Source organism: Bactrocera latifrons, unplaced genomic scaffold (assembly GCF_001853355.1).
Source record: "Bactrocera latifrons isolate USDA-ARS-PBARC rearing strain unplaced genomic scaffold, ASM185335v1 scaffold_151, whole genome shotgun sequence".
Taxonomy (NCBI): Eukaryota; Metazoa; Arthropoda; class Insecta; order Diptera; family Tephritidae; genus Bactrocera; species Bactrocera latifrons.
This window is the reverse complement of record NW_017534975.1, coordinates 369,589-394,640: the sequence shown is the minus strand read 5'-3', so window position 1 is coordinate 394,640 and position 25,052 is coordinate 369,589. Positions and strand designations below refer to the sequence as shown.

Here is a 25,052-nt window from a genome sequence, read left to right as displayed (position 1 = left end):
ATGTTCTTAGGCTACCCAGAGGATACTTGGTCAAAGACCGGAAGTCGTGAGCTGCTTGAGTCATATGTAAAAGAATCGTTTCTGGCCACTCCCACGTGAATGGCGATCAGAAAACTTTCCTCACTTGCGTGAACTTCTACACATGACTCCATCCTCCTTATTCTTACAAAGGTACAAAATCTTTCATCATATCCTTAACGTCCTTGGTGGCATTTGGCAACAGATTTACTTAGTGTTGTCGTTCATGCGCGTTCTGCTCCGTAACAGTTATTCACACAACTAACTGGTTTTTGAGTTTTGCACTCGAAGACATTTGAAAATTGAAACTGACTGTTGGAAAATTAACTTCATGTGGGCGCTGAAGTGTATAAGATGTAAAGATGCTGCACTCTTGCCACACTAATGTCACTTGACTGCCGCTGCTGCTGCTGCAATACTATGGGGATGTCAGACAACATGGTTGCGTTACTCGCATTGCGGTACATCACGACAAACAATAACTGTACTTGGTGAGCTTAGGTTTGCAGGGTTGCACCGGTGCTGTGTGTGCGCTGCGTCAAAATGGCGAATGGACCGTATGAATGCACCGTGCATTCAGTTAGAAAGTCAGTCACCAAAGCAATGGCGCGCGGCAGTGCAACACTGCAACGGTGCAACGAAGCATTCAGCCACCAAATTACGTCAATGACGTTGTCGAGTGGTGCATGCAACATCATACGCTTCCATACACCTACCATTCACTAAACGAACCAAGAAGATTTACAAGCATCTTCGATATTTCAAGTATGGAATGTTAAACTTCACAACAGTGTGCCGAGTTCAAATACCCAAGCTGTTGTTAAAATGCGTGCAGTGTAGTTTCATAAAAGCCAAACGCACAAACACACACACCCAAAACGCTGGTGTGCATTTTAGCAGTTCAACGCTTGACTTGACGCTCACTTCCCAGCTACGCTCTTGTTTACCGGGCCACTTACGAACGGCATGTGCCCGAGCGTCGGCACACTTCACCTCACCAAACACCGTAAGTACCTAATATATGCCTGTCTGTATGTACGTATTCCCGCAGTACAACAAATTTTCACATTTTTTGAACTTACCTTCCGCTCCGTTTATCAGGCCGCTGTTCAAGCTGATGATGTTACCGTTGCCATTACCATTGTTTTTGTTGTTGCTATTCGCATTACCGTTACCTAGGGCAACGCCTGCAGCATCGCCCAGCGCTCCGTTGCTGCTGAGCGTGTTGGCGCTGCCAAAGAAGGCACCGCCAGTGCCACTCAGACCGGCGTAAATGTCATTCTCCTGCATTTGATTTGTGACGTGATGGGTCTCCTTGGCGCGCACCACTTCGTTGAGTCCTTTGTTTTGATGGTTCGTTGGCGGTTTGCGGCGCGGCTTCGGCGTGGTGTAAACGTGAGGTGTTGGCGTTGTTGTCGGTTTGGGCGGTAAACGCAGTTCTGCAACAAATAGTGTAAATTGAAATTATTTCTTATTTTCCTTCTGCGGGCTACTTTCGTAATAATTTATTATATTTTTTACAGTTGTAAGCACAGTGAGTTAATTGCAGTCGAAATCATGTAAGATATTTTACAAATTTTACAGCTAAAGCGAGCTAAAATACCCGGTAAAGGTCTCTCAACGGTTTGTATCCAAGAAAAAATATTTTGCTTGTTCTTTCTTGTCATGTTATTTGTTGTAAGCAATCTTTAAGTCTATATTGAATACGGAAAAATGATATGGTAGGAAGATATTTATGTTGATCTTGACTGGTAGTCTGTATTGAAGCTATAGGCTATAGTGGCCCGATGACAACAATCGGTTCGAAGGTTGTAGCGCTGCTTTTAACAAAAGGCTATGACAAAATTTCAAGGATGTACATATATATTATTATCATCATTTAGATAGGTCAGTTTGTATGTCTGTGTTATAGTGATCAGATATCGGCGCTTACGACAAATGAACAGTTTCATGAGAAAATAGGATATGTATGAAATTTCAGATCGATATCTCAAAAGCTGAGGGGTTAGTTGGTTTATATACAAACAGACAGACATGGCCAAATCGACTCAGCTCATTCCGCTGGCCAGTTATGTATATATTTTATAGGACTCCGACGCATGTTACATTATGGCAAATATGAATTTTCTTAAGTGGCCGTGGGGGCGGCGATTATAATCTAGAAATACCAATATATAAATCTTTGGAACTGACATAAGGGCAAGCTGTCGAGAAGTGTTACATTTTTTATTAATTATATAACTTACTTATGATAAGGGGAAAGAAAAACCCCCCAATATAAAAAGATGTAATAGGACATATGCAAGTGTTACGTTCATATTTTTTTGCGGCTTAAAAGGGGAATTGTTATAAGACTCAGAAGCAAAAGTGAGCTCAACTCGTTTTTAAATTTTTCCGGTAGAAAAAAAACTGGAATTATATTGAAGAAATAATAGCTTGCTATATCCAAACATAAATATTTTGAGACAAAAAAGACTTTAAGTTAGTCTGTTTCGTATCTAATTCCAATGAACTTAAATACTGTTCCCAAAAGCTTTAAGTCTAGAATATAAAAATGATTCGCAAAATGTGTTGTTAAGCGCATAACTCAAGAACACCTGGACCAATTATTTTTTTCATTCGTTGAAGTTCAAAGATGGTTTTTACGGCGTGAAAAAGCAGCGCTTTTTTGTTAGTAACGCTAAGGCTCAAGAACGGCCGCATTAATCTTAATGAAATTTTCAGAGGTTGCTCGCTGTGGCTTGGGGAAGGTTTAGAAATAAAAAAAACCTTACACTTTCCGTGAGGAAAAGTCGAAAAATTAAAAAATTCCAAGAGTAACTTTTTTCCATAAATTTTTTTTTTAATTTTTGTTGTCCGACCTGGATCAGTGAAGGTTTAGAAATAAAAAAAAACCTTATACTTTTCATGAGAAAAAGTCGGAAAATTGAAAAATTCCAAAAAGTAACTTTTTTCAATTTTTGTTTGTTTTGTTTTTCAATATTTTGATATGTTTTTTATTCCGGCTATTCAAAAGAAAAATTAATAAAAATTATTCAGTGAAAACTTTATGTGTTTATGTTTCACACAAAGTGATCCATTGCAGATTGAAATTTGTTACAAAGCCACGAAGAGGTCGCCCTAATATCGGTCGGCGTACTTTTTGCCATCAGCGTATGGCAGCCTAAGCCACATGAGCGAGTACTCCCAAGATGCGATGACATACGTGTGAAATTATGGATCGAGGTCAATCAACAAGACTACCTCGATGTCACAGCACGACTTTTCAAACAACAACTGCGATGTTTGATGGACTTTATCTTTAAGCAACGTTTGTGTATATGGTGCTGCTAGATGCTGGATGTACTCTGTTGAGTTACAAAAAAGAGGTTTCCTGCACGCACACATTCTTGTCTAGATGGTGGATGGTGGTTACACCATGATGAAATCATCACATTGCGGACACAACAATCCCATTTCGGTTTGTACTCGTATGTCTGACAATAAATGCACGAAATACTATCCAGGTGCTTTTCTTTCGGAAACGCAAATTGGAAATCATGAATATCCACTTTATCGACGTAGCTCACCAGAGATAATGACAGAACATTTAGCATTCAATTTATAGGAGTGAATATCGAGGTCGGCAACACATACATAGATCGTACCATATTCGCCACTGTTGTCTGTTGGATCTGTTATTGTTATGTTTCGCTCTACTGATTGTGACGCAGCTATAAAATACAAGGGGGCAGAATGCTTGATTCTACGAATTCCTTTGAGTTCCAACGATTTGCCATTTCAATTTGAACGTATTCAGTTTCCAGTTTGCATTTGCAATGACAATGGCGTGGTCACGAGTTGGAAAACCATCTTCTCTGTACATTGACGCAACGGAACAGAAACCAAAAAATGTTGTTTATCAAGCTGCGTTACATTGAAAAAAAAGTAGAAATATCGTAATACAAAACCTGCGGGGCCAGTTAGTTTAATTTATAAAAATACAATACAGTATACATTCCTTAGTTCGCTTCGAGAAAGAACTTTACTTTGTGTCTGAATTTTGTAGTAGAGATAAGTGGAACTTCCGTTATATACAAAATACAATATTCAGAAAATCCGAATTTAATCGTAATGAGAATATTATATCATTCAACTTTACATTTTTGCATATAAAGAATTTAAGACTTCACTTTTTGCACAGGTGAGCTCCAAGTGAGCGCCAGTAAAGAACTCGATAGATTTGATAAAATTGCTAAGTTTTCTCCCATATTTTAAATTGTAACTTTCGGAGCCGCGGAAGATACAAAATTTTAATGGGCTTGGGTTAGTAGTGCTCATCCTCGCTTCAAAGAAGAGAATAGGTTAAAAAGCTTAATGCTTCCAAGGTGATTTGCAAAACGCCTAAATATGGACCACCAAACGAAACGCCTAACTTCTCCAGGTTCGTCGGTGTCCGCTGAGTTGTTCCGACCTATGTCTGATGAAAACTGGACAGTTGAAAAGAAAGTGTCCAAATGATTTCACCTTGACTTCTTTCTTACTGCTTGGTCATGAGATGAAACTTGCTAAGCATGCGTATTAGAGGATCTTTTAAGTTCTACTTTGAGCCGGAAGGATTCGCTGCCGCACAAGTTATGGTTGCTGACGATAGATTCAATACTTATTAGTTTAAATTGCCCCCTATGGGGCCCTTCTTAGAAAGATCATATGATTTGCAATTTCCAGCTAATTCGCTGTGACCCGCCAGCTTGAGAAGACGGATAATGTTGCGATTGTTAAAGATATCAAACACGCCTTAAAAAATACTGAGCTCATTGGCAGTATCGCAGTTTTGAAATCACAGTTCTTTGAAACAAGGTGTACTTGGGCGTAGTACATCTACTCTATCTTGTCGACAGTTTAGATATTCGCAAAAGTAAGGTCCGTTTCATTTCTGTATTATGCTTATGTTAGTTAACCAAGTTTCTGTGGTGGGACCTCAGGGAGAAAGGCCTTGTGTTGACACTTGTCCCTTTACTCAATTTCCTTTTTCCTAAAAGTGGGTGTTCATGATCACTCCATCACTCAAAGCTTTTTTTTTTTGTGTTATACATTCCACATTGATAGTGACGTATAGTCATGCGCGGCTGATAGATACTGAGCTTCTGGAGCTGCGGACTATGTGTAATGCTTAATGGAACTATCAAAGAAATTGTGGAATGGAACGTCGTTAGCGCAGTCTTTACCTTAGTTAAAAGGACGGTGTATTATAAGGAAAATTTGCTTGTGTAAAGCATATAACAACGTACCACAGCAGGCAGAAGGTATAAACCACTTTGCTTCAATATGAATTTCATCAATATTTCGTAGAATTATTCGGAAAACCCGCTTTACCGCAAACTATAATTTCGCATTTCAAGCCAGTTCGCCCAATTATTGGCAGACAGTTTTATTGCCCCGCAGCGTAGCTATGGTACATATGTAAGTACATTGGTAACCGTCAGCCGTGAGCTTGACTTCTATGGTTCTTATTTCTTCCTTCCTGCCTTTCGTGCTTGCCTCAGTGGTTGCGGTGGTTTTATTGCATTTCTGTGAGTCATGTGGTTTTTCGGCTTCAGTCATTTTGTGGAAATGTTATTTCCTGCGCGTTGGTGGCAGGTTAAAAAGCAATCGCACCGCAGCTCGACACGACACGGCTCCCCCTGCAGGTGATTGCAGTTGCATTGCTTGAAGCGAAATCACCGCAAGCCGAGGAAATTTTCACCGTCACCAGCATTCCATTATAATTATATGGAATAAGAAGATTATTTTTACGTGCACGCATATGTACATATTTGTGTGTGGATTAGTGTGCGTGGGTGTTTGCGCGCGATGGCGATGAATTGACGGAGAACGATTTGAGCAACTGACAAATGTGAAAATTTCCGGTTGAGCTGTTAAGAAGTTGTTGCTGCATACTTCAATGTGCACTCACTCACAGCCGTACTAAAACGTATATATGTATATACAGCTGACAGTTTAAAGTTTGGTTTAACTGAAAACCTAAACGCTCTAAATTGGAATTGAATTAAATTTGAAAGATAACTGATTAAGGTGTGATAAGACTTGGTATAGTTTTTGTTATTAAATCTTAAAAGTCTAGTGAAAACCACAATTTATGTTTCCAATGGATGGTTTTATAAACTGTTTCTAGGTATATGTATAAGTGCGATCTGGTCACACTATTATGAGATTAGATGATATTAGCCAAGAGAAAATATGACATATTTTACAGATTTCTATGATAAAGGTGAAAACGAAAGCCAGGCTTGTGAAAATGTAAATAAAGTTTTTGGTCTTGATGTAGTTATTCAATTCACTGATTTGATTCCGCTAATTTTGATGTCAAACATTAACCACGCTTTGAACGCTTAATTATCGCAAATATCGATAAAAATATGGAAATAGTCGAGACCGATCGTCATGTGAGTATTGTTTCGATTGCGCAGGACTTAAAAATTGTTCAACAACCGTTTAAAACCATTTAAAAGAATGTTTAGACAGAAAAAGGTTGATGTATGGGCATCACACGAGTTAATGTGAAAATCTTCACTGAAATTGGTCCATTTCATAAAAGGATATTGACTGGTTATGAAAAGTAAGTTACGACAACGATAAAGAAAACCGCCGCGTTCGAATGCTGGTGATCTTGGGCAAACGATTTTTCCAGCTTTTTCTCTGCTAGGAGCTTGAAACTCTAGATACCAAAAATCCAGCACAAAATCCTCAAGTCGATAGGCGTAGATTTTGCGGAAAGGACAAATAAATATTATTGGCAACATACAAGACAATCGGATGGTCGGTCATCAACTAGGCTGCAGCCATATAGTCGCGTGGATGTTATGAAACCCAGACGACGAAGCTTCAGACGCGTCAAATTTTATCACTTCGTACCGTTACAGATTATCTGCTTATGGTCTGAACCCGGCGAAACAGATTGCTGAGCCTACTATTAGATAAGTTCGATTAAAAATTCATCTTAAGAGATGCTTGTCACTCAACTAGTCACAGTTTTTGTCCAATGCGGACGTGAATTTCTACGGCATTTGACATTTTGATTTCTTTAAATTCATAATAACTTATCGTACTAAAAGGTGCATCGTTTTTTTCTAACTATGCTAAATTAAAATATTCAATTTGATAGAAAAATAATGAATTTTTTTAGACCTTATATTTTAAAGAAGGAAGGTTGAGTTTCATTGGTTTAATCCTTTTCGTTTGTCATAATTTTGACAGAGCAGTACAGCTCAAGTTCTGAAAGGCCGGAATGGAATGAAGCAAAACCTTAGAATAAGTTCTCCTCTTCGAATTAATCTTATAATTGCACAATTCCTATTCAATTCTATAAGAAGTGATCGTCTAATAGGTAAGAAACATATTTGTACTAATAGTGACAGCACAATACTTTAGGACATCGCCCCATCCCTTTGTCTTTGAAAGGGCTTAGTGCAGTTTTGGAGTTTAGTGATACTTTAATATATTTAAGGAAATACTTAAATTACATTCAAGTCCGACTGTTATGTACGTACTTGTAGTAAATTGAGACCTGAATATTTCGTGAAATACTCTAGAAATTTTTTAGAGATAAAAATCTTAAGCCACCTTGTTATCTTTAACTTTCTTAACTTCAATAAACTACGACAATTGCGAAAGTTTTGTGTGCAAAACGCGTTTACACTCATATAGAAGAACATTGTTTGTGGGGATTACATCTACTAGTATTTAATAGGCATCTTCTTGGACTTGTGTCTTATAAGTCCTGGTTGAATGTGAAGTGAAAATGACATGCTCACATAATAATTTATCTAAATCTTCGCTGACCACCTGAAGCCCTCCATATTTTTATTGTGAAAGGCGAATTTGCTGCTTCGCGACTGCCACGCCTCTTTACGCCTTCATTGTTATCAGGTGGTTATCAGTATAAAACTTGTGGGAGACAAAAAAAACTTAAGAAAATGTTTTCCTCCAATGACGATCCTCTCTCGTTACCAAAATTATGAGCTACGAATAAGTTTTTTTGAGATTATTTAGAATATAGTGGTTAGGATCATTGAAACCAACATTGCTAGAATCTAGTAAAGTCTTCTATGTATTGCATACTAATTGCATAAATTGAATATTGATTTTATGGGGAAATAGTCAACCAGATGATTATATTTGGGATATGAGGTTTGGTTCAAAAATTAGACCTACTCCAAATATACTTAGCTCTGAATCACATAATATTAAGTAAAACTTGTACACTCAATATCTTTCAAAGAGTAACAATATTTGACCAACCTTGAAGGCTTATAGTAAACTGGAAAGTCTGATAATACTATGATCTGGTCTTGTTGCATTGACCTTTGATATTCGTCAGGTATACTACAAGGAGTGCTCCAAAGTAAACAGGACTTGACTAACGCCATCTATATGTCGACTGTTACGTTAGAATTTACAGTTTTTATCGATTGTCCAGTCAAGACATTTCATTGATTGGGAGTGAGGTTATTGCGTTTTAAGCGTCAGTATGTTTGTGTTATCGGTGCGAAAATGAGCTTCGAACAAAGAAATAAACCTAAATTTTATTTTAAAATTAATAAAACTTTTACCAAAACGTTTCAATTGATGAAACAAGTTTATGGCGATGATTGCCTATCCCGTAGCAGAGTGCACGAATGGTTTCAACGTTTTCAAAGCGGTCGAGAGGACATAAATTACGATCAACATCTGTGTGAACCAAAATCCATGATCACCGGAAATTTCACTGAAACTGAGCGTGAATTCATCAAAAATCAGCCGAAATCATCATGGAAATATATGGAAATGGATTTGAACATCTCCAAAACATCAATTTATCGCATTTTGACCGAATATTTGGGCCACGAAAGGTATGTGCATGGTTTGTTCCGCATAAATTGACTGACGACCAAAAATTGGTCAGAATTCAACATTGGAATGACGATTTTATTTGACCAAAAATCACACTGTGATCGATTGAAGTGTTTCCGCAATCTGAGTTCAAAAAATTACTGTTATATAAAAATTATATTTAGCATAATTCAACCTCTGGAAGAAGTCGGCGCAGTAGGAAAATCCACTTGCAAAATTAGATATTGTCTTTAACTTTATATATATACATATATCGACTTAGTTTCGGTCTAGATTTGAATCCATCGCAAGCTACCTAATCTAAACAATTTAGATGTGGGCACTGAGCAGAAACTTTCGTTTAGTAACAAATTCACTAAACTTCCGCTAACTTCATGTGAGCTAACTTGGAGAATATTCCCAACTGAAGTGCATCAGTACTTAAACTTTTACTGTAACGGTCGAAATGTGATTAAAGTCTCAAATAGGCGATAAGTACTATCTGGAGATTATCTCTTGCCGCTACCTGTTGTAAGTTGCATTTTGGCCGCCGTTCATTATTTTATCAACTATTTGGACAACGATGAGATGAAATATCTTCACCATTTGCTACTACAAATTAGTTTTAAGCAGTTTAAAAAATAATTTTAAAGTTCTTAGGGGGAAAATAAAAAATGTGCCGTAGATCCTTTGAAGAGCTTCATTTTTAAAGTTCGCCAAAATTTACTTTTTGGCTGCATATTTTGTGCGCAATATCAAATTACTACATTAAATGCATATCCTTGAGCTAAGCTAGCAACTATTTAATGTACCGTTTGACATTGAGAACATCCGCTGCTGGAGAGCGGCGCAAATGCTGCACGAAATGGCGCATTTTGTCTGTCATAATGCAATAAATTCACGAATTGCAGTCAAAAGCTTTTATAATACTAACAATTCCACATTGCATTACCCACTTAAATAGCGGTGGTGAGAAAATAATTTTTCTTCAGAACACACGCACACACATACATAGTATATGTACGTATGCAAGAGTCTACCTACAAAAATGCAAGCGATGAGCTTCGCTTAGAAGCCAGAACAATGCCACAGTCCATGTTGGCCAAAGAGTAAAAGGCAAAGGAGCGCGGACACACACACAAACACGTAGTAGCATTGAATTCAATTTACAGTTCTGTCACCCGCATGGCGCATAGTGAATGGAGAGAAATGGCAATAAAATCGAATCGACGCATATTCATCCGTTTAAATGAAATTTTATTACAGCTAAAGAGACAACGGCGCTGTCGGTAAAACCGATTTTCGGTTGAAGAAGTCTTTTAAACCACTATTTGAACGTGATTGTGTGTGTGTGAGTACATATGTTGGCTGGTTTGCCGCTGTGTCGGTCTATTGCAGGGGTGCCCAACTTGCATGTGTGTGCAATTGGCTTTGTGATTTTGTTTGTTTTTGTTTGGCGTGGTTTATACGTTGTTGTTTTTGTTTTCTATTTGCTGGCAATCGACAATCGACGAGTGAAATGAAAATCCCTAGGGCATTAGACACATTAAACTAATATACTATTTGAATATACATATATGTGGCATGTGTGTGCAGCGATTTCCATTGTTTTATAGCGGAAGATGAGGCTGAAGCTGAGGCTATATCAGCTGCCGACGTGGCAGCGGATATGGCTGTAGATCTATTGTCGAACGGCTGTCGAAGAAGAAACTTTTCACCAAATTGTGCCATACTTCATTGTGGATGTATTACATCCGTGCGACACACACATACACACACGTACACTTTATCTATCTATTTCGAGCGATAGGTGTATCTCGATCCTTTGCTGATGCCGCTTGGAACAAAGGCCGCAGCGTTGAATGGATTGGACCGCTGAGCTGCATGGCTTACAGCCACACATAGCTGTCGCTCTGAGTGGTTTATCTATGAGTTGTAGTGAGAGCAGAGGCAACACAATGACACAAACTCATTGGCTGGCTGCCGGTTCGTTTGATAGATATTCTTTCACCTCACCCCACACTCATCCTACACACATACATATATACACTTAGCACCGCATCACTGTTCACCATTCACTAAAATCCCCATTGATTTATCGCGCTCATATAATGGCAAAAGAAAGCATGAAAGATAGTAGGAGCACTCTTGGTTTGTTGTAGTTTTTCGGTTGGCTCATATGATACCCTTCATTATCGTGCCGCATACATGTTTGCATATAAATGAATATACATCGCACCGGCATATATATGCATTTGAGTGAATTGGTAAAAAAAAAGTGCCGGCAAAGCAATTGCAATGTATAACGATCCAATCCATCCATCTAAGCTCTCAAACTCGCAACTTCCCACCTATGCGCGGAGCAGATGCTCGTGCGTAGAATACCCGTAGGAAAATAGATGCGCTAGGCATGTGCCTTTCTCGTACAAATGCGTTCAAATTACACCTCTGGTGAACTAGTTTATGGTAGCCTAAAAGGAATCTGTATTTCAGCAAGATGGTGCAAAATTCCAAGTTCTCATAGTGACACTTTCATTTCAATTAATTTTGTGAAATCTCATTAATATGGACACTAAAATGAAAATGTAATATAATTTAAAAAACATGTGTTCCTATTAATTGGTTCAACAAAGTATCAGCTCTCAAATAGGTTCTGTTACTAGATCTGTCAAATAAAGATAGGTTGTAGGAACTTGCGCACGCTGTGGCCTTATTTGTAAGAGGAAATTCCGGGAAAGATTTTAATTAACAACCTGGAATCAACCGAATTATAGCTGAGTGAATGTAGCAGATATGACGCTTAGAACGGTTGTTAGTGTGAATGATTTCGTTGAACTGCTTTACGCTCCGCCGTATGGCTCCCAAATCATATATATTTATTGGTGCTCTTTCCTTTCAAATGTTAGAAGTGAGTCTTTTGGTTTCAAGAAAGCGGTTTCCTCAACTTTCGCCAATATTTGGACGGGTTTTCTCAGTGATACTGTAATTAGAGAAGACTGACTAGAACAATTTTAACTCTTTTAAGAAAGGCATTCCTAATTTATTAAAAAGGTGTTGCTCTGAGCAAATATGGAGGTGTATTTGAACAGTATTGAAGTTGAAGAACAGTAATATTTACCATAAATATCCTTTTTCCGCCGACCAATGATAACGCCATAGTTCACAAATTGCGATTGACTGCGGGAATGTGTTCCTGGTTGCTTGTTTTTATTTATCTTTTACTATAAGAAGAAAAGCAGTCAATATGACATATAGTCTTCCAGTCAGACAATTTGAGCTTTGGTACTTAGGTCTTTGATAATGGACAGAATAGCTTTGATAATTCCCAACTAAACTATAAATATGAATGAGTATACTTTTAAGTATATTAACTTTCCTTTTGAATGTATCTGGTGAACCCTTATCTGTCTGACATCGTTGCTTTTAACGTCGAAGATAGAGTGTCAGATGCTTTCTAGTTTACAAGGTTGACAGCTACTGATATGTCAATCGAAAGCAATTTAACACACCGAAGTCTTCTCTTAGAAGTCCAACTTTCAACTACACTTAGTGCGGTCTTAGTTTAACGATAAGCTACTCCGTCACAGTAAAGAACATCAGTTGAATCGCGACTTTACTTCACTTAAGAATAGCATAACTTAAAATGGTTTGAGTTAATAAAAATTTGAAGACGGAATATCATAAAAATAAAAATTGTATACAGTGAAGTAGAACTAGTGAACTCTCTTAAATAACAAAAACGAATTCCGAAAATGTCTCACTAAAAATAGAGAATTGACCTGACCTAGCTTCCAAATTGAATAAAATACCAGTTGAAGCGGACTTTTTACGAATAGTTTTCCCTGCTGGGCTGGATGAGTTGATTCAAACGCTGCTTTAAATCTTAGTGACTTAAAAATATACAACACATATGGTACAACACTTATACATACCTTGCAGCCGTATCCGCGCTTCGCTTTTGCCCAACGCATTGACGCTGGAACAAGTGTAGGCGCCAAAGTCGGCCTTTGTCAGATGACGTATTGTCAGGTTGAGATGCCACGTGTACAAGTTAATCATGGCCTCCGATATGTTGTACTTGTTGCTACTATGCAGTTTTAAGTTACCTATCCGAATGGTAGCATCATCAACATTGATAGCAGCGGCGAAAAGATAAAACGATAAATTGAGAAAAAATGGGGGAGAGAAAATAGAAGAAGAACAAGACATTGAGTTGCATGAGAAATGACAGGCAATTACATCAATTACATTGACTTTACTACAGTACTACAAGTTGTTACGTTTTTATTGCAGAGAAGTCAGGACGCCATGGGTGTCGGACGAGCCGAGGCGAGACGTCCCTGCCACAGTGCATTCAGTTTAAGTGCAATATACATTACCTTCGTTGCGATACCAGCCATTGAGCGGTTTCGGATACACTTCTACAATGCATTCAAGTGTGACTTCACGTTCAACGGGGGCGCCCAATAGCTGATTGACAGCCTTAATTGACGGTTGAACTGTGAAAAGTTAAAGGTTAGTTGATACAATTAGTAAGAGTTATATGTTGAAATATAATATTTTCTATGGTATTAATTGTATAAAATGAATGAAGTGGAACTTATTGCTTATAAATATTTGTAACTATATATTATTGTAATTGTTGAAACAATTATTGTAGTGGAATGAAGTGTTTTTGGGTTATAGATAACACTTGACGCACTGACAAGAAAAATTAATTTCGGTTGAATCGAAGCTATAATACCCTTCAAGAACTTGACTTTGGTCGCTCAGTTTCAATGACAGCTACCATCTGCGATTCGGACAATAAGCAGTTTATTGGGGAGAAAAAAACTTGTGCAAAACTCTATATCGATATCTCAAAACCTAAGGAACTGGTTTTATTTATCCAACGGTTTTTTCTGAGTGTTCCAAGCTTCGTGGCAATCTTAATAAACTCTGTTCAGGGTATAAGACTTGTGTAAAAGAGGTGAAAGATGTCGTAGGAATCTTCTAATAATTATATCTAGGAATACTGGCTTTCAACAATTTCTGGGCCGCTTTCAAAAGTTCTTTACATGCATTCCAAAAGTGTCATCCAATGTTCTTCAGACCATGCTATGTGAAACCTGAAATTGAATATGATAGGATTGTTTCAACTGGATATCGCACTAACAATTTGGGTTTCAGCAGTTCATCTAAACCAGTTCGGAAATTAAAGCTGAAGGATGTTTGTTTGTTGATGAAGCTGCGAAGTCTACTCGGATTAAACCATGACTGGAAAGCCACGTCAACGACTTCGAATCCCTAGATTGGTTCGGCATTTGATGGAGACTGTGAATTCGTTACAACTTTGTAACTATTAAACATACTTTAAATAACTAGTTGGGTCTATCACTGGATATCTCCGTAACCTAAGCCTTCCTATACATCCCATACGTTAGTCGTTCGAATACGGTTAAAAAATTGTGCATCATATGTCATTACCACCACAAGTAGAAGATCTGGAAAAGGTTCTGTAAGCTAGATAACTCTGAAACTTATTCAATTGAGCACCAGCGATCTCGACGGTAAAGCAGAAAAGAGTTCATACTTCTATCTAAGTTGTATAAAACTGATATTTAGGCCTATGTTAAAATGCAATTTCAGTGAGCTAATTCCCCCGTATATATTATATATACACGACAAACCCAATCAAAATCGAAAGATTTACACTGAAAATGAAGTGTGGTCGAGGTTACAAGTTTATGCTCCCGCGGTTGTTTCAAATGTCGAACATTTGAAAAGTTTAGAATCACTGTTTAAGTATGACAGACCAGTCATAACCGGAATGTGGCGGGTCGACCCGTCATAAATTTTCCAAAAAGTGTGTTTTTACATTTAGTAAAGTAAATTAAATAGATCCAATATTCCAACAGTCCGAATGAATATATATGTAACCTCTTTATAATGAGACACTCAATAAATATGCTAAAATATTGACACTTTTATAACTTGTACGTGACCTTAATTTAGGCATGCCTAACTTAAGAGCATGTTTGTTATGACCATCACTCTTGAAGTCAGCTATTTTGTTACCTCATTCGTCATTCGATTATCGTAGCGCAAACAGGCGACATAAACATACTTCAGAGAACACAATGATTAAATGTCGCTTGTCGTATTGTCAATACGGTCACTCTAGCATACCGTTACAAATGGTGTAACAGTGACCGCAGGGATGATTTTTACTCGCTGAACGAATATGTCATGAGTTTAACACCAGTTCAGCTGACACTGAATACATTTAACGAAACAAATATAATCGTTTATTGGTATACGAGTATAGACACTTTTCTATTTTTATCTACTCGGTAAGAATAAATGGTGTTTTGTTATTATTTGCAATCTAAATAGCTTTCCATTTCCTCCCATCACCACCACTAAGTGTGTCTAACGATTTTACTGAAAAGAGTATTTGCCCTTTTTATTGTTGTTTACCCATTTTTATTGAGTATTTGCTATTTTAACATCTGTCTCTGGCAAGGACACGTCTGACTTAACCTATCTGTCGCTGCAGCTGCTCTTTAGCCAGTTTACGGCTGCCAGCTTCCCTCTACTCGTATAGGATAATTCTATGCTATAAATAAGGCGGATTAAAGCGCTTAGCCTCGCTGCCAGTCTTTTACAAAATCAACTTCAGGGATATATACATACGTTGGGTATATGTATATGCTGGATATATACATATTTTTGTATATTCTGTGTCCAGTGCAACGTTCGGTATTCGTTACAGTTTCACTTTTACTCTGGCAACTTTGTTGTATATTTTTAATGTACCCCGATTAATTTGGTCGACTCAAACGGGTTGGCCGTACGAATTGTCTGTATTATGTTTACATCCTGTTTGGATTTTGTTCATTTAAGAGTTGACATGTGTGGGAGTTTATGTGCATATGTACTTTTAAATATATTTAGATGGATTCAGAAACTGCAGACATTGACTTCAAAAGTGAAACCGTAAATAATGATTTGGATGAATGGGATATAATTATATAGAAACATATACTCTTCAACTCTTAATAGTGAACATGTATTCTTTAATCAATTGCAATAACTTTCGAGTTTATATTGAGATTTAAGAATATTAAAATTGATATATATTATCTGATGAAGTTTGACATGGACAAAAAAGTTATAAACAAATTTATTATAGCCTTCAAAATACACTTGCTTATAAGTCTAGGCTGGAATGACCTTAGTGCCTTAAGCCAACTTTTGTTTTTATGGTTTCGGTTAATTTTTCGAGCGTCCTTCGCTGAATTTTTGGGTAGTTTCAATGCTATATTCAAACGCCCACATTTCGTCACCAAGGTTTGATTAATGAATTTGGCGGTAGTGTTGCCACATGAGAATATTTTTAGGCACCAAATTGCTTACCAAATCTGATTGAAAACTACAAAATTTTCTTATCACCAAAATATTGGATTTTATTGTACTTCACATATGGAAAAAATATGCAATTCTAATCTTCAGATTGTTAATCTTGATTCTATTACACTTCATAAAAAGCTAAGGACCAAGAACTAAAGACTTATTCCTACCAATCAAAGTACTGAAAGCAAATAAAACTACCAATTTTGGTCCGATTGGATTAGGGCTCTCAGTTACGTTATCCAAAATCTCTAGTACGAGTTGAAATTTCAGCAATTCAATTTATCTTGTTATTATTTATTTTATTTTTTTTAAGAATATAGTGGTAAGCTTTGCGTAGCCACGAGTGTAACTACCCAGTTAGTAATTGGAAAGTAATTGGACTGATTTTCTTCCGCCAAGACTGTACTTCGGAGCGTGCGCGCCATATATAAATTGATACGAAACTCTTTGATTCGAGAGAGAGCTGTCAAAACTCTCATTTTTTATAACATTCGCCGAAGTTGTCACTGCTGAAAAATATTAGATTGGACATTTTATATATAACTTTTGGGTATTTTACAATTTCCACACTATCACGGAGGTATGCAAATGTGCTCGGTTATCTCGTAGCCCTATATCAATATTATACATAATTTTACGAACCACCGACAGAATTTGAACAACGCTCTCATTTTGGCAGTTCGTTTTAGCGCTATTTTTCTGGCATCCCGTCTTTTTGTCTAACTGCTGATTGACGGGACCCTGAATGTGTTTTGTTGTTAGCTCCGAAAAAAGATCAGGGTCCACTCCCAGCTGAAAAGCGAGATACTAAGAAAAGAGGCTCTGATGAATGATGAATTGAGACTGGATTCGGTAGAGTGCGTTCCTAGCTAACGAACGAGCGGCTGGTCAGTTGTCTCCGAGCACCTGGAGAGTCGGGACAAACATTTTCGCGCAACGTGTTTTTGTGAGTGAAACGAAGAGTCAATTGGGACTGACAATACATCGCAGCCGATTGGAAGTTGCATCACGACAACGCCCCGGCTCACATCGCCAGCTACCTAACCAAAAGCCTCAACGGCGCAACGCTTCCGCAGCCGCCCTGCAGCCCAGATGTGGCCCCGGACTATTTTTTGCTTCCTTGCCTAAAGAAGGCCAATGAAAGACAAGCATTTTGACACGACAGAGGGGATCCAAGCAGAATGCATCTTGGCTCTCAAAGCTATTCCGAATAATGCCTTCTGTGACGCCTTCAATGTTTGGAAATCGCGCTAGTTTTTAACGATTGGTTCAATAATTTTTTTTTAAATCAGTCCTATTACTTTCCGGACAAATTCTATAGCTTAGACGAGTTTAAAGGCTCAATACCCAATTGCTTCATTTAATTTAAAAAAATACTATTTATCTTACTGTCTGATGAATTGATTATAAATTGTTACGAAAATCTCATCCAATAATATCACAAGCAACTTTTTGTCATTGAGGAAATAAGACAATTTGGTCAAGAAATTTTTGAGAAGATATTGCTAAGAAAACTAGGAGACGCACCCAAACGAGGTGCAGATATAAGCTCTATATAAAATGATGTGTGACTGTCTTAGAGAAATTTGATAGTTGTGCCTAAGCATAGATAATCCGGTGTTGTGGCCTTGCTTGGAACGAAGAGCGATACCAATTTTCTAAAAACATCAACAAAATGCAGCGTCTTTGCTAGCTAGGACATGCCCTTCGAAAACATATAGTATTCATTTTTGTAGCTGTAGCTTCTAAAATATTCTCTAAATAATTTTAATAAATGCAACAAAATGGAAAAAGAGCGGGTCTCTTCCAGTATTGGCATTGTGTTAGCAACAGTTTGTGAAAGGGGAACAGAGATTCCTCTCTTAGAATAGGAAATGTTAATTACAAAATAGTTGCTCTAAAATTTCATTTTTAATACTTCTTCCCTTTGTTTATACCTTTAACTAATTTAACAAATATTTATTACTTTCCTGTCAGCAACAGGACTCCTGCCATATATCATTATGTATAAAGTATTATCATTTCAGCAGATTTCTGTTTACTCTCAATGTAAATAAGACATATTGTGATATCTAGATGCGTATCTGTTTTTGCTTTAACAATACCATCAGCGCATCCACATAGTGGGCAAATGCAATTTTATGCAGGTAACATTGGTTATATTTATGACAGCATGGGAAACAGTAGAGTGCTTACATTGTACATGCCCATACATATCACTTTAACGGAGATATTGTTGAAAGCAATTTCCAGTAGTTCGAAAGGCAAACGAGTTTCGTCAAAACTACATATCAAGATAATATTACACACAGAGTTTGTTTGGAATCGGTTGGGTATGTCCCGAGATATAGATTTCGACATCTGTTCCTATATCGAGTCTATTGTTGCAATCAATTAAGCCCTCTGCGGTAGCTCTGCCGGTTTCAGAAAATATCTGATTTTTCCATCCGAACACCCTAATAGCTAGGATTCGTGGAAAATATTCCGTATCAACATGTTGAAGGCTGTACGTTCGCAAATGTAATGTTCTAGGTAAAGGAAGAAGCTTGATCCTTAAACGCCTGCCGGTTCCTCCTGTAAATATTACTTTTTTTGCATCAGAAAAATAGCTTCACGGAAAATTTCGTATTTTCAAGTGACTATTGTGAAAGTAATTATAATTAATCAATACTAATAATTTGTTTGATGTAAGTGTTGATAAAAAGTTTAAAAATTTAAATTTTATGAAATAAAACTTAAATGGTCCCTTGAGGGAGGCGATGTCTGGAGGAATCGCCAGTGCATTTAATCTGATTTATCCTATATTGCAACAGGTCCGGAGATGTTCCTCTAGTCAATTGCTTCAAGCAACTCTTGAAGAAACTGAATGTGCTTGGTCAGCCTAAGGGAAATGAGTTCGCCGCTGTCCTCGTCTCCAATAATTTTTTTCTATTCCTATATGACTTCCCAGATGATGTTCACCGAGTTTTCATAGCAAATCTAATTCGGGTTGGTTGTTTTCCAACATTATTTCGTCCATTGTATTATTATCTATAATTTATCATTTCGAGAAACTTGGATTATCATATACGGAACTCAATGAACTCCAACGTAGTTGAAGACAATATTATAACATTGAAGAATCGCGAACATTTATATTCGAGTTCAGTGCTACTAACTTAAATTCAATACAACTTCTAGAATGAGGCGCATTTTTGGCTTAAACGTCGAAGACATATTGAATGCTGACCAAGGAGCTAACTTTTCTGTTTACAACGCGAGCGCTTCTCCAAAAATTCAGGAGCTTGATAAATCGGTTACCTTAGGTATAGTGGTTGAGAGGTAAGACAGATGTTTGATTTATAGTTGATGTCCACTTAGTTTAACAACCCAGAAGAAAACGTTGGAAATAAGCTGAGTCGATTTAGCCATGTGTTTGTATATATGCGCTTTTTGAGATGACGATCTGAAATTTTGCGTATGAACGAAATTATTCAGTTCGGACGATTATCCCATATATTTACCGATCAAAATTGTGTTAAAGTTCTTCAAAAAATAATTTTTGTTTTTTAAAGTAACCTCAAGTCGACTTGGAAGTTCTTAATATTTTTTAGTTAGCTGTATTATCAAAACCTTATACTTCCAAACAGCACTGCTAAAATATTTTCTCGCGGAGTATTTATTAAACAGGTCTTCTACTCGAAATATTATAACTTATGTACTCGTATATAGATCTAGACTTTGTCGTACATATGTTTGTGTGTATTTGTGCATATTAGTTGAAGGACAATCTGCTTGGTGACGTTCTTTACTGTATCATTGGACAGGTGGGTACAAGCGTATGTTCTTTCCATTAAATTGTTGTATGTTTTTATATATGAATATTATTGGTTATCTTATACATATGTACATATATAAAAATGAATCGCAAAATGTGTTGGTAAGAGCATAACTCAACAACGCCTGAACCAATTTTTCCAATTATTTTTTCTAAATGTTCGCTGAGGCTCAATTCGAAATACTGCCGGAAAACCCCTAAAAACAGCCTATACAAACGAATGAATCTTTGTTAGTTAGAAACGGCTCGAGAACGGCTGAAGCAAACTTTATGACATTTTCAGATCTTGTCCGCTGTGGATCGGGGAAGGTTTTGAAATAAGAAAAACCGAATGCTTTTCGTGAGGAAATGTCTGAAAATTGGACAATTCCAAAAAGTAACTTTGATTCATCCAAATTTTTATTTTTTATTTTTTTTGTTTTAGTTTTAATTATTTGCATCGCCCAAATTTGTCGGTTGCTTTCCTTATTCCGGCTATTGAAAAAAAAAAAAATTAAATTTTTATTGAAAATTACTCAGCGAAATCTTTACATGTGCTTCGCGCAAAGTGATCAATTACAGATTGAAATTTATTACGATGCCACAAAGAGGTCGCTCTAATATCGGTCGGCGTTCGCTTTGGCATCAACATCCAATGGCAGCCCAAGGCACATACCAAGTACTCCCAGGATGCAATGACATACGCGCGGAATTATGGATCGCCGTCAATAAGCAAGCGATCGTCACAATGTCACAGCATGACTTTTCAAACAACAGTTACGATGTTTGATGTACTTTATCGTGAAGCAACTTATATTTCGTGCTGTTAAATTCCAGATGTACTCTGTTGAGTGGCTAAAGAGTGGTTTGCTGCACGCACACATTCTTCTTTGGACAGTGGATAGTGGATCCACCAGATCAAATTCATGAAGTCATTTCCGAGGAAATTCCTGATGCTGAGAAAGATCCAGTCTTATACAAAGTGATGAAAACCAATATGGTTCATGGACCTTGCGGACACCACAATCTCACTTCGTGAGTTTGTTTGTTTGACAATAAATGCACGAAACACTATCCATGTGCTTTTCTTTCGGAAGCCCAAACTGGAAATGATGAATATCCATCATCGTATCAATTCACGAAAGAATAACTCATCACGAATGTTCGGACATTGGACAAATTATCGTAACTACGATTCTTTAAGTACACGCGCAATGTTAGCTGCCAAAAATACCGTGTTGTTAACTTAAACTGAAAGATTCAAAGTCAAATTCCTGGAAACTTGCGCTAACACAAATCGATCGATCGTCTTGACAATGAACATGTCGCTGTGAATTATCCAGTCGAGTATCTTAATACTATGGAGGGGCTTGCTATGCCACCGCATCATTTGCGTCTCAAAGTTGGATCTGACGCTATTATGTTTCGAAACTTGCAAGCACCTATCGAATACAAAGGCTTGATTCTACGAATTCCTTTGAGTTCTATCGGTTTGCCATTTCAGTTCAAACCTATACAGTGTCCAAAATTGCATTTGAGATGTCAATCATCAAGACACAAGGATAGTCTCCAGAAATATGTGGCATTAATTTGTAAATGCTATATTTTTCACACGGCCAGATATTCGTGGCGTGATCACGAGTTGGAAAACCATGTTTTCTGTTCACCGGAACAGAAACCAAAAAATTTTGTTCATCAAGCTACGTTTCATCGAAAACAAATGAAATGATAAATTCAACTTTCTTTTCATTTCAAAACACATAATTTCACGCAGGGCAACGGCTGCGGGGCCAGCTAGTATTGTATAAAACATACTCAACTTTCATTCTGTATGTTCACCCAACAACTTGGTTTTCAACATTGTCCGATTAATTTAATGCTAAAAACTTTTTGATGAGCATTTCGCTTGTTACTTCCTGGTATTTTTCAACGGATCTGCAGCAAGCTAGTAAAAATTTATATTTCAGCAGGCATTCTGTGACTGCGCAGCAAATGAATTCAGATGAAAACGCTCCAGTTTACTATGCAAATACATATGACCATTTATGCAACCGGGGTGAAATATGCAGCATGTGAATGAAATGTGTCAATCAATCCTTGAAGAATTCTTCATTGCGCCGAAGTGAAATATTATGCAGACAAAAAAGTGAGGGGCTAAAATACGTGAGTACGAAGAGCTTGACAAACAATTTTGGAAAATGCGGCGACTAACAGAAGGTTGCAAGACTGGAGCATACTCTTGTAGAACCCCCTGAGGTGATCTAGTGACTGATGCCCAGAACATAGTAAAACTATGGAGGGAACATTGCTCCAGGCTAGTGAATGACATAACACCTTTATATGGCGAACCCGATTCCCCAATTGATGACGATGCAGCAGGCATTCAAATGAGCGACCTTAAAGAAGTTCGAATAGGAATTACCCTTCTGAAGAACAATAAGGCAGTGGAGGGCGATGGATTGCCGATCGAGCAATTCAAACACGCTGGCGAAAAACTGATAAGGAGCATGCATCAGCTTCTTTGTAGAATACGGTCAGACGAAAGCATGTCCGAAGGTTGTAAGAAAAACTAAAGCTCACCGTCAACAAACGGATTGGATCTTATTAGTGTATCTTTACGCCTGGAAAATCAACAATTGACTAGATATTCACGATGCGCCAAATCTTGGAAAAAATCCAAAATTTTGAAGCCAAACGAGGTTTCAGACTTTGAAAATAACTCTTTAAGCGACTTTATTAGCTCTTGGTTAACTCCAGTAAGTTTCTGAATCTTCAAAAATCTACTAGACGTGTTGATTGTGTCATTGGTGTTACTCTTTCTGACTTTCGGTCAGGTTGGAGAGATCCGGATGTCTACTGTTTGATATAATATTTAATGATCTATATAAAAAGAATTTATAGTTAAATTTTAACTCATTATCACATATTTTCACATATATCCTCTTATGTGCGATAGTAAATCTAAATTTTTTAATTACTGTTAATTTGGTAATATAAGTGCAGTTAATCTTTTTGCAGAGTTAGAAAACTGTTATTCATATCTGGTCACCCTTTACTTTGAGGGTTCATTGTGCTTGAGGAAATTTGCCTAAGGTTGTTCTAGAATAAATGGGCAACTTTACTAAATTTGTTAATATTTACATATACATACATATATTCGCAACTCTATTTCCATAAATACACACGTTTAATTTAAGTAAATGCATAATGCATAGATACCAAGTGTGTTACGTCCTAGCATTAGACATAAGTCCAAAGGCATGTCACAACAGTGGCGAATGCAACTGATGCTTCCGTCTGACAAAAGTGCAAACAACATTGTTAGCCAACAATGTGAAGACAAAAGCAGAGACAACAATATGTAAAATGCACAATGTGTGGCCGGCGTGTTAATTCAGACTTTACATGCAGCCCATACTTTTGTGTGTCCCCAGATGCATACATATATACATACCTATTTGGAATTAAGTTTATGTACGTTGATAAAATGTAGGCCCTGCTCTTATTTACTAAGCTGAGTTCAGCCATTAGCCCATCAATGTCTCGAGTAAGTGTAAATAAGTAACCGGAAGGGGTATACATTGCTACATATACCTACTTAATTTATTTTTATAGTATAAGTCCGCTGGGTCTAGTTACGCATTATTTGTCAGATTGTTCAATTTATTTTTATTATCGTTTTATTTAGTTATTAATTATTAATACATATAAACTCTGTCGAGTTCTCAGACAGTTAGATCATCCACTAAAACTCTACTCGATAAAAAGTCTCCCTTATGAGATAATTCCTCACTCCAAGCATACTTAACTGGGAATATACTCGAAATATTTACAGATGAAAATAAAAATATTATATATTAATTAATATCTGTTGAATAGAACATAACTAAACAGAACTTGATCTGAGTTGTATATTTTGAGAATTTATTCAGAATAACAGTTTTTAAAAGTTTTGTTTGCTCTGATGCTTCCTGCAAACTTATTGGTATCTTACTAGCTATTTTCAGAATTTTCTGAACCTTATGTCTATTAGCTTTATCTCTAATCTGAGGTTCATTCCGCATACTTTTTACTTCCAGATCTACAATCTGCATTTTTGGGTATTGTAATTATATCAATTTTTGTCTATGAGGCATGTAGGGATATGAATATACGAAATTAAGAGCTATTAAATTCTGAAGTTACCCTTTTTTTGACAGATCACGGGGTAGTCGTATCAAGTTGCCATGCTATTTTTGTTCAATATTGTTTGACATTTCATCATGGAAAGATTTGCACCACGCTTACAAATCGTTCAACTTTCTTACGAAAACTGTCATTCTCTAAAAATGTGTTTTGCGCACTTCGCTCAACTTGTGGTGAACATAATCGGCCCACTGAGCGTACTATTCGCAACACCATCACCCGTCTTATCCTGACTAGATAATATTCGACCGAATAGACCACGTCCCGCAGCAGTGCAGAAAATATAGCAGCCGCAGCTGAGAGTATACATGAAGACCGTGGAGAGTCAGTTTGGCGCCTTTCGCAGCTACACGGACTGACGTATTGAACGGCTTCAAGCATTTTACTCCAAGATCTTAAATTAAAAGCGTAAAAAATACTGTTTGTACAATAACTGAAGCCACACGACCTTCCCAAGAGACATCGCTTCGCTTTATACTCTCTTGCAAAGCTTCAAGAATATACGATACTTTCGAACCAAGTTTTGTTTAGCAATGATGCTCACTTCTGGCTCAATGGGTATGTAAACAAGCAAAATTGCCGCCTTTGGGACGACGTGTAACCTGAATATATTCGAGAGCTTCCACTTTATACAGGAAAAAACGTTTTGGGTGGTTTGTATATCGGTTATGTATGAAGTCTATGCGGGCAAACTGGCTTCCATTCCGGCTTTGGATTCAGTTACCATTTAATTTGAGGTTTCTTATTTTTTTCTTAAAAAAAAGAAAAACAAAAAAGTATGGATCGAACTGGATGTAGGAACTGTAGA

At 37.2% G+C, this 25,052-nt stretch overlaps 1 protein-coding gene across 1 annotated transcript in view; it reads right to left on the bottom strand.

Annotated features, from left to right (window-relative positions):
* Positions 1–347: 347 nt before the first annotated feature.
* The window catches only part of LOC108965939 (lachesin), a 197,406-nt gene continuing 172,701 nt past the window's right edge, over positions 348–25,052 (bottom strand). The window contains exons 6-9 of the mRNA XM_018928615.1: positions 13,248–13,367; positions 12,801–12,974; positions 1,101–1,457; positions 348–436 (exon numbers count right to left, since the gene is read on the bottom strand). Coding sequence (XP_018784160.1) covers positions 348–436; positions 1,101–1,457; positions 12,801–12,974; positions 13,248–13,367 — 740 coding nt within the window. The remainder of the gene's footprint in view (positions 437–1,100; positions 1,458–12,800; positions 12,975–13,247; positions 13,368–25,052) is intronic.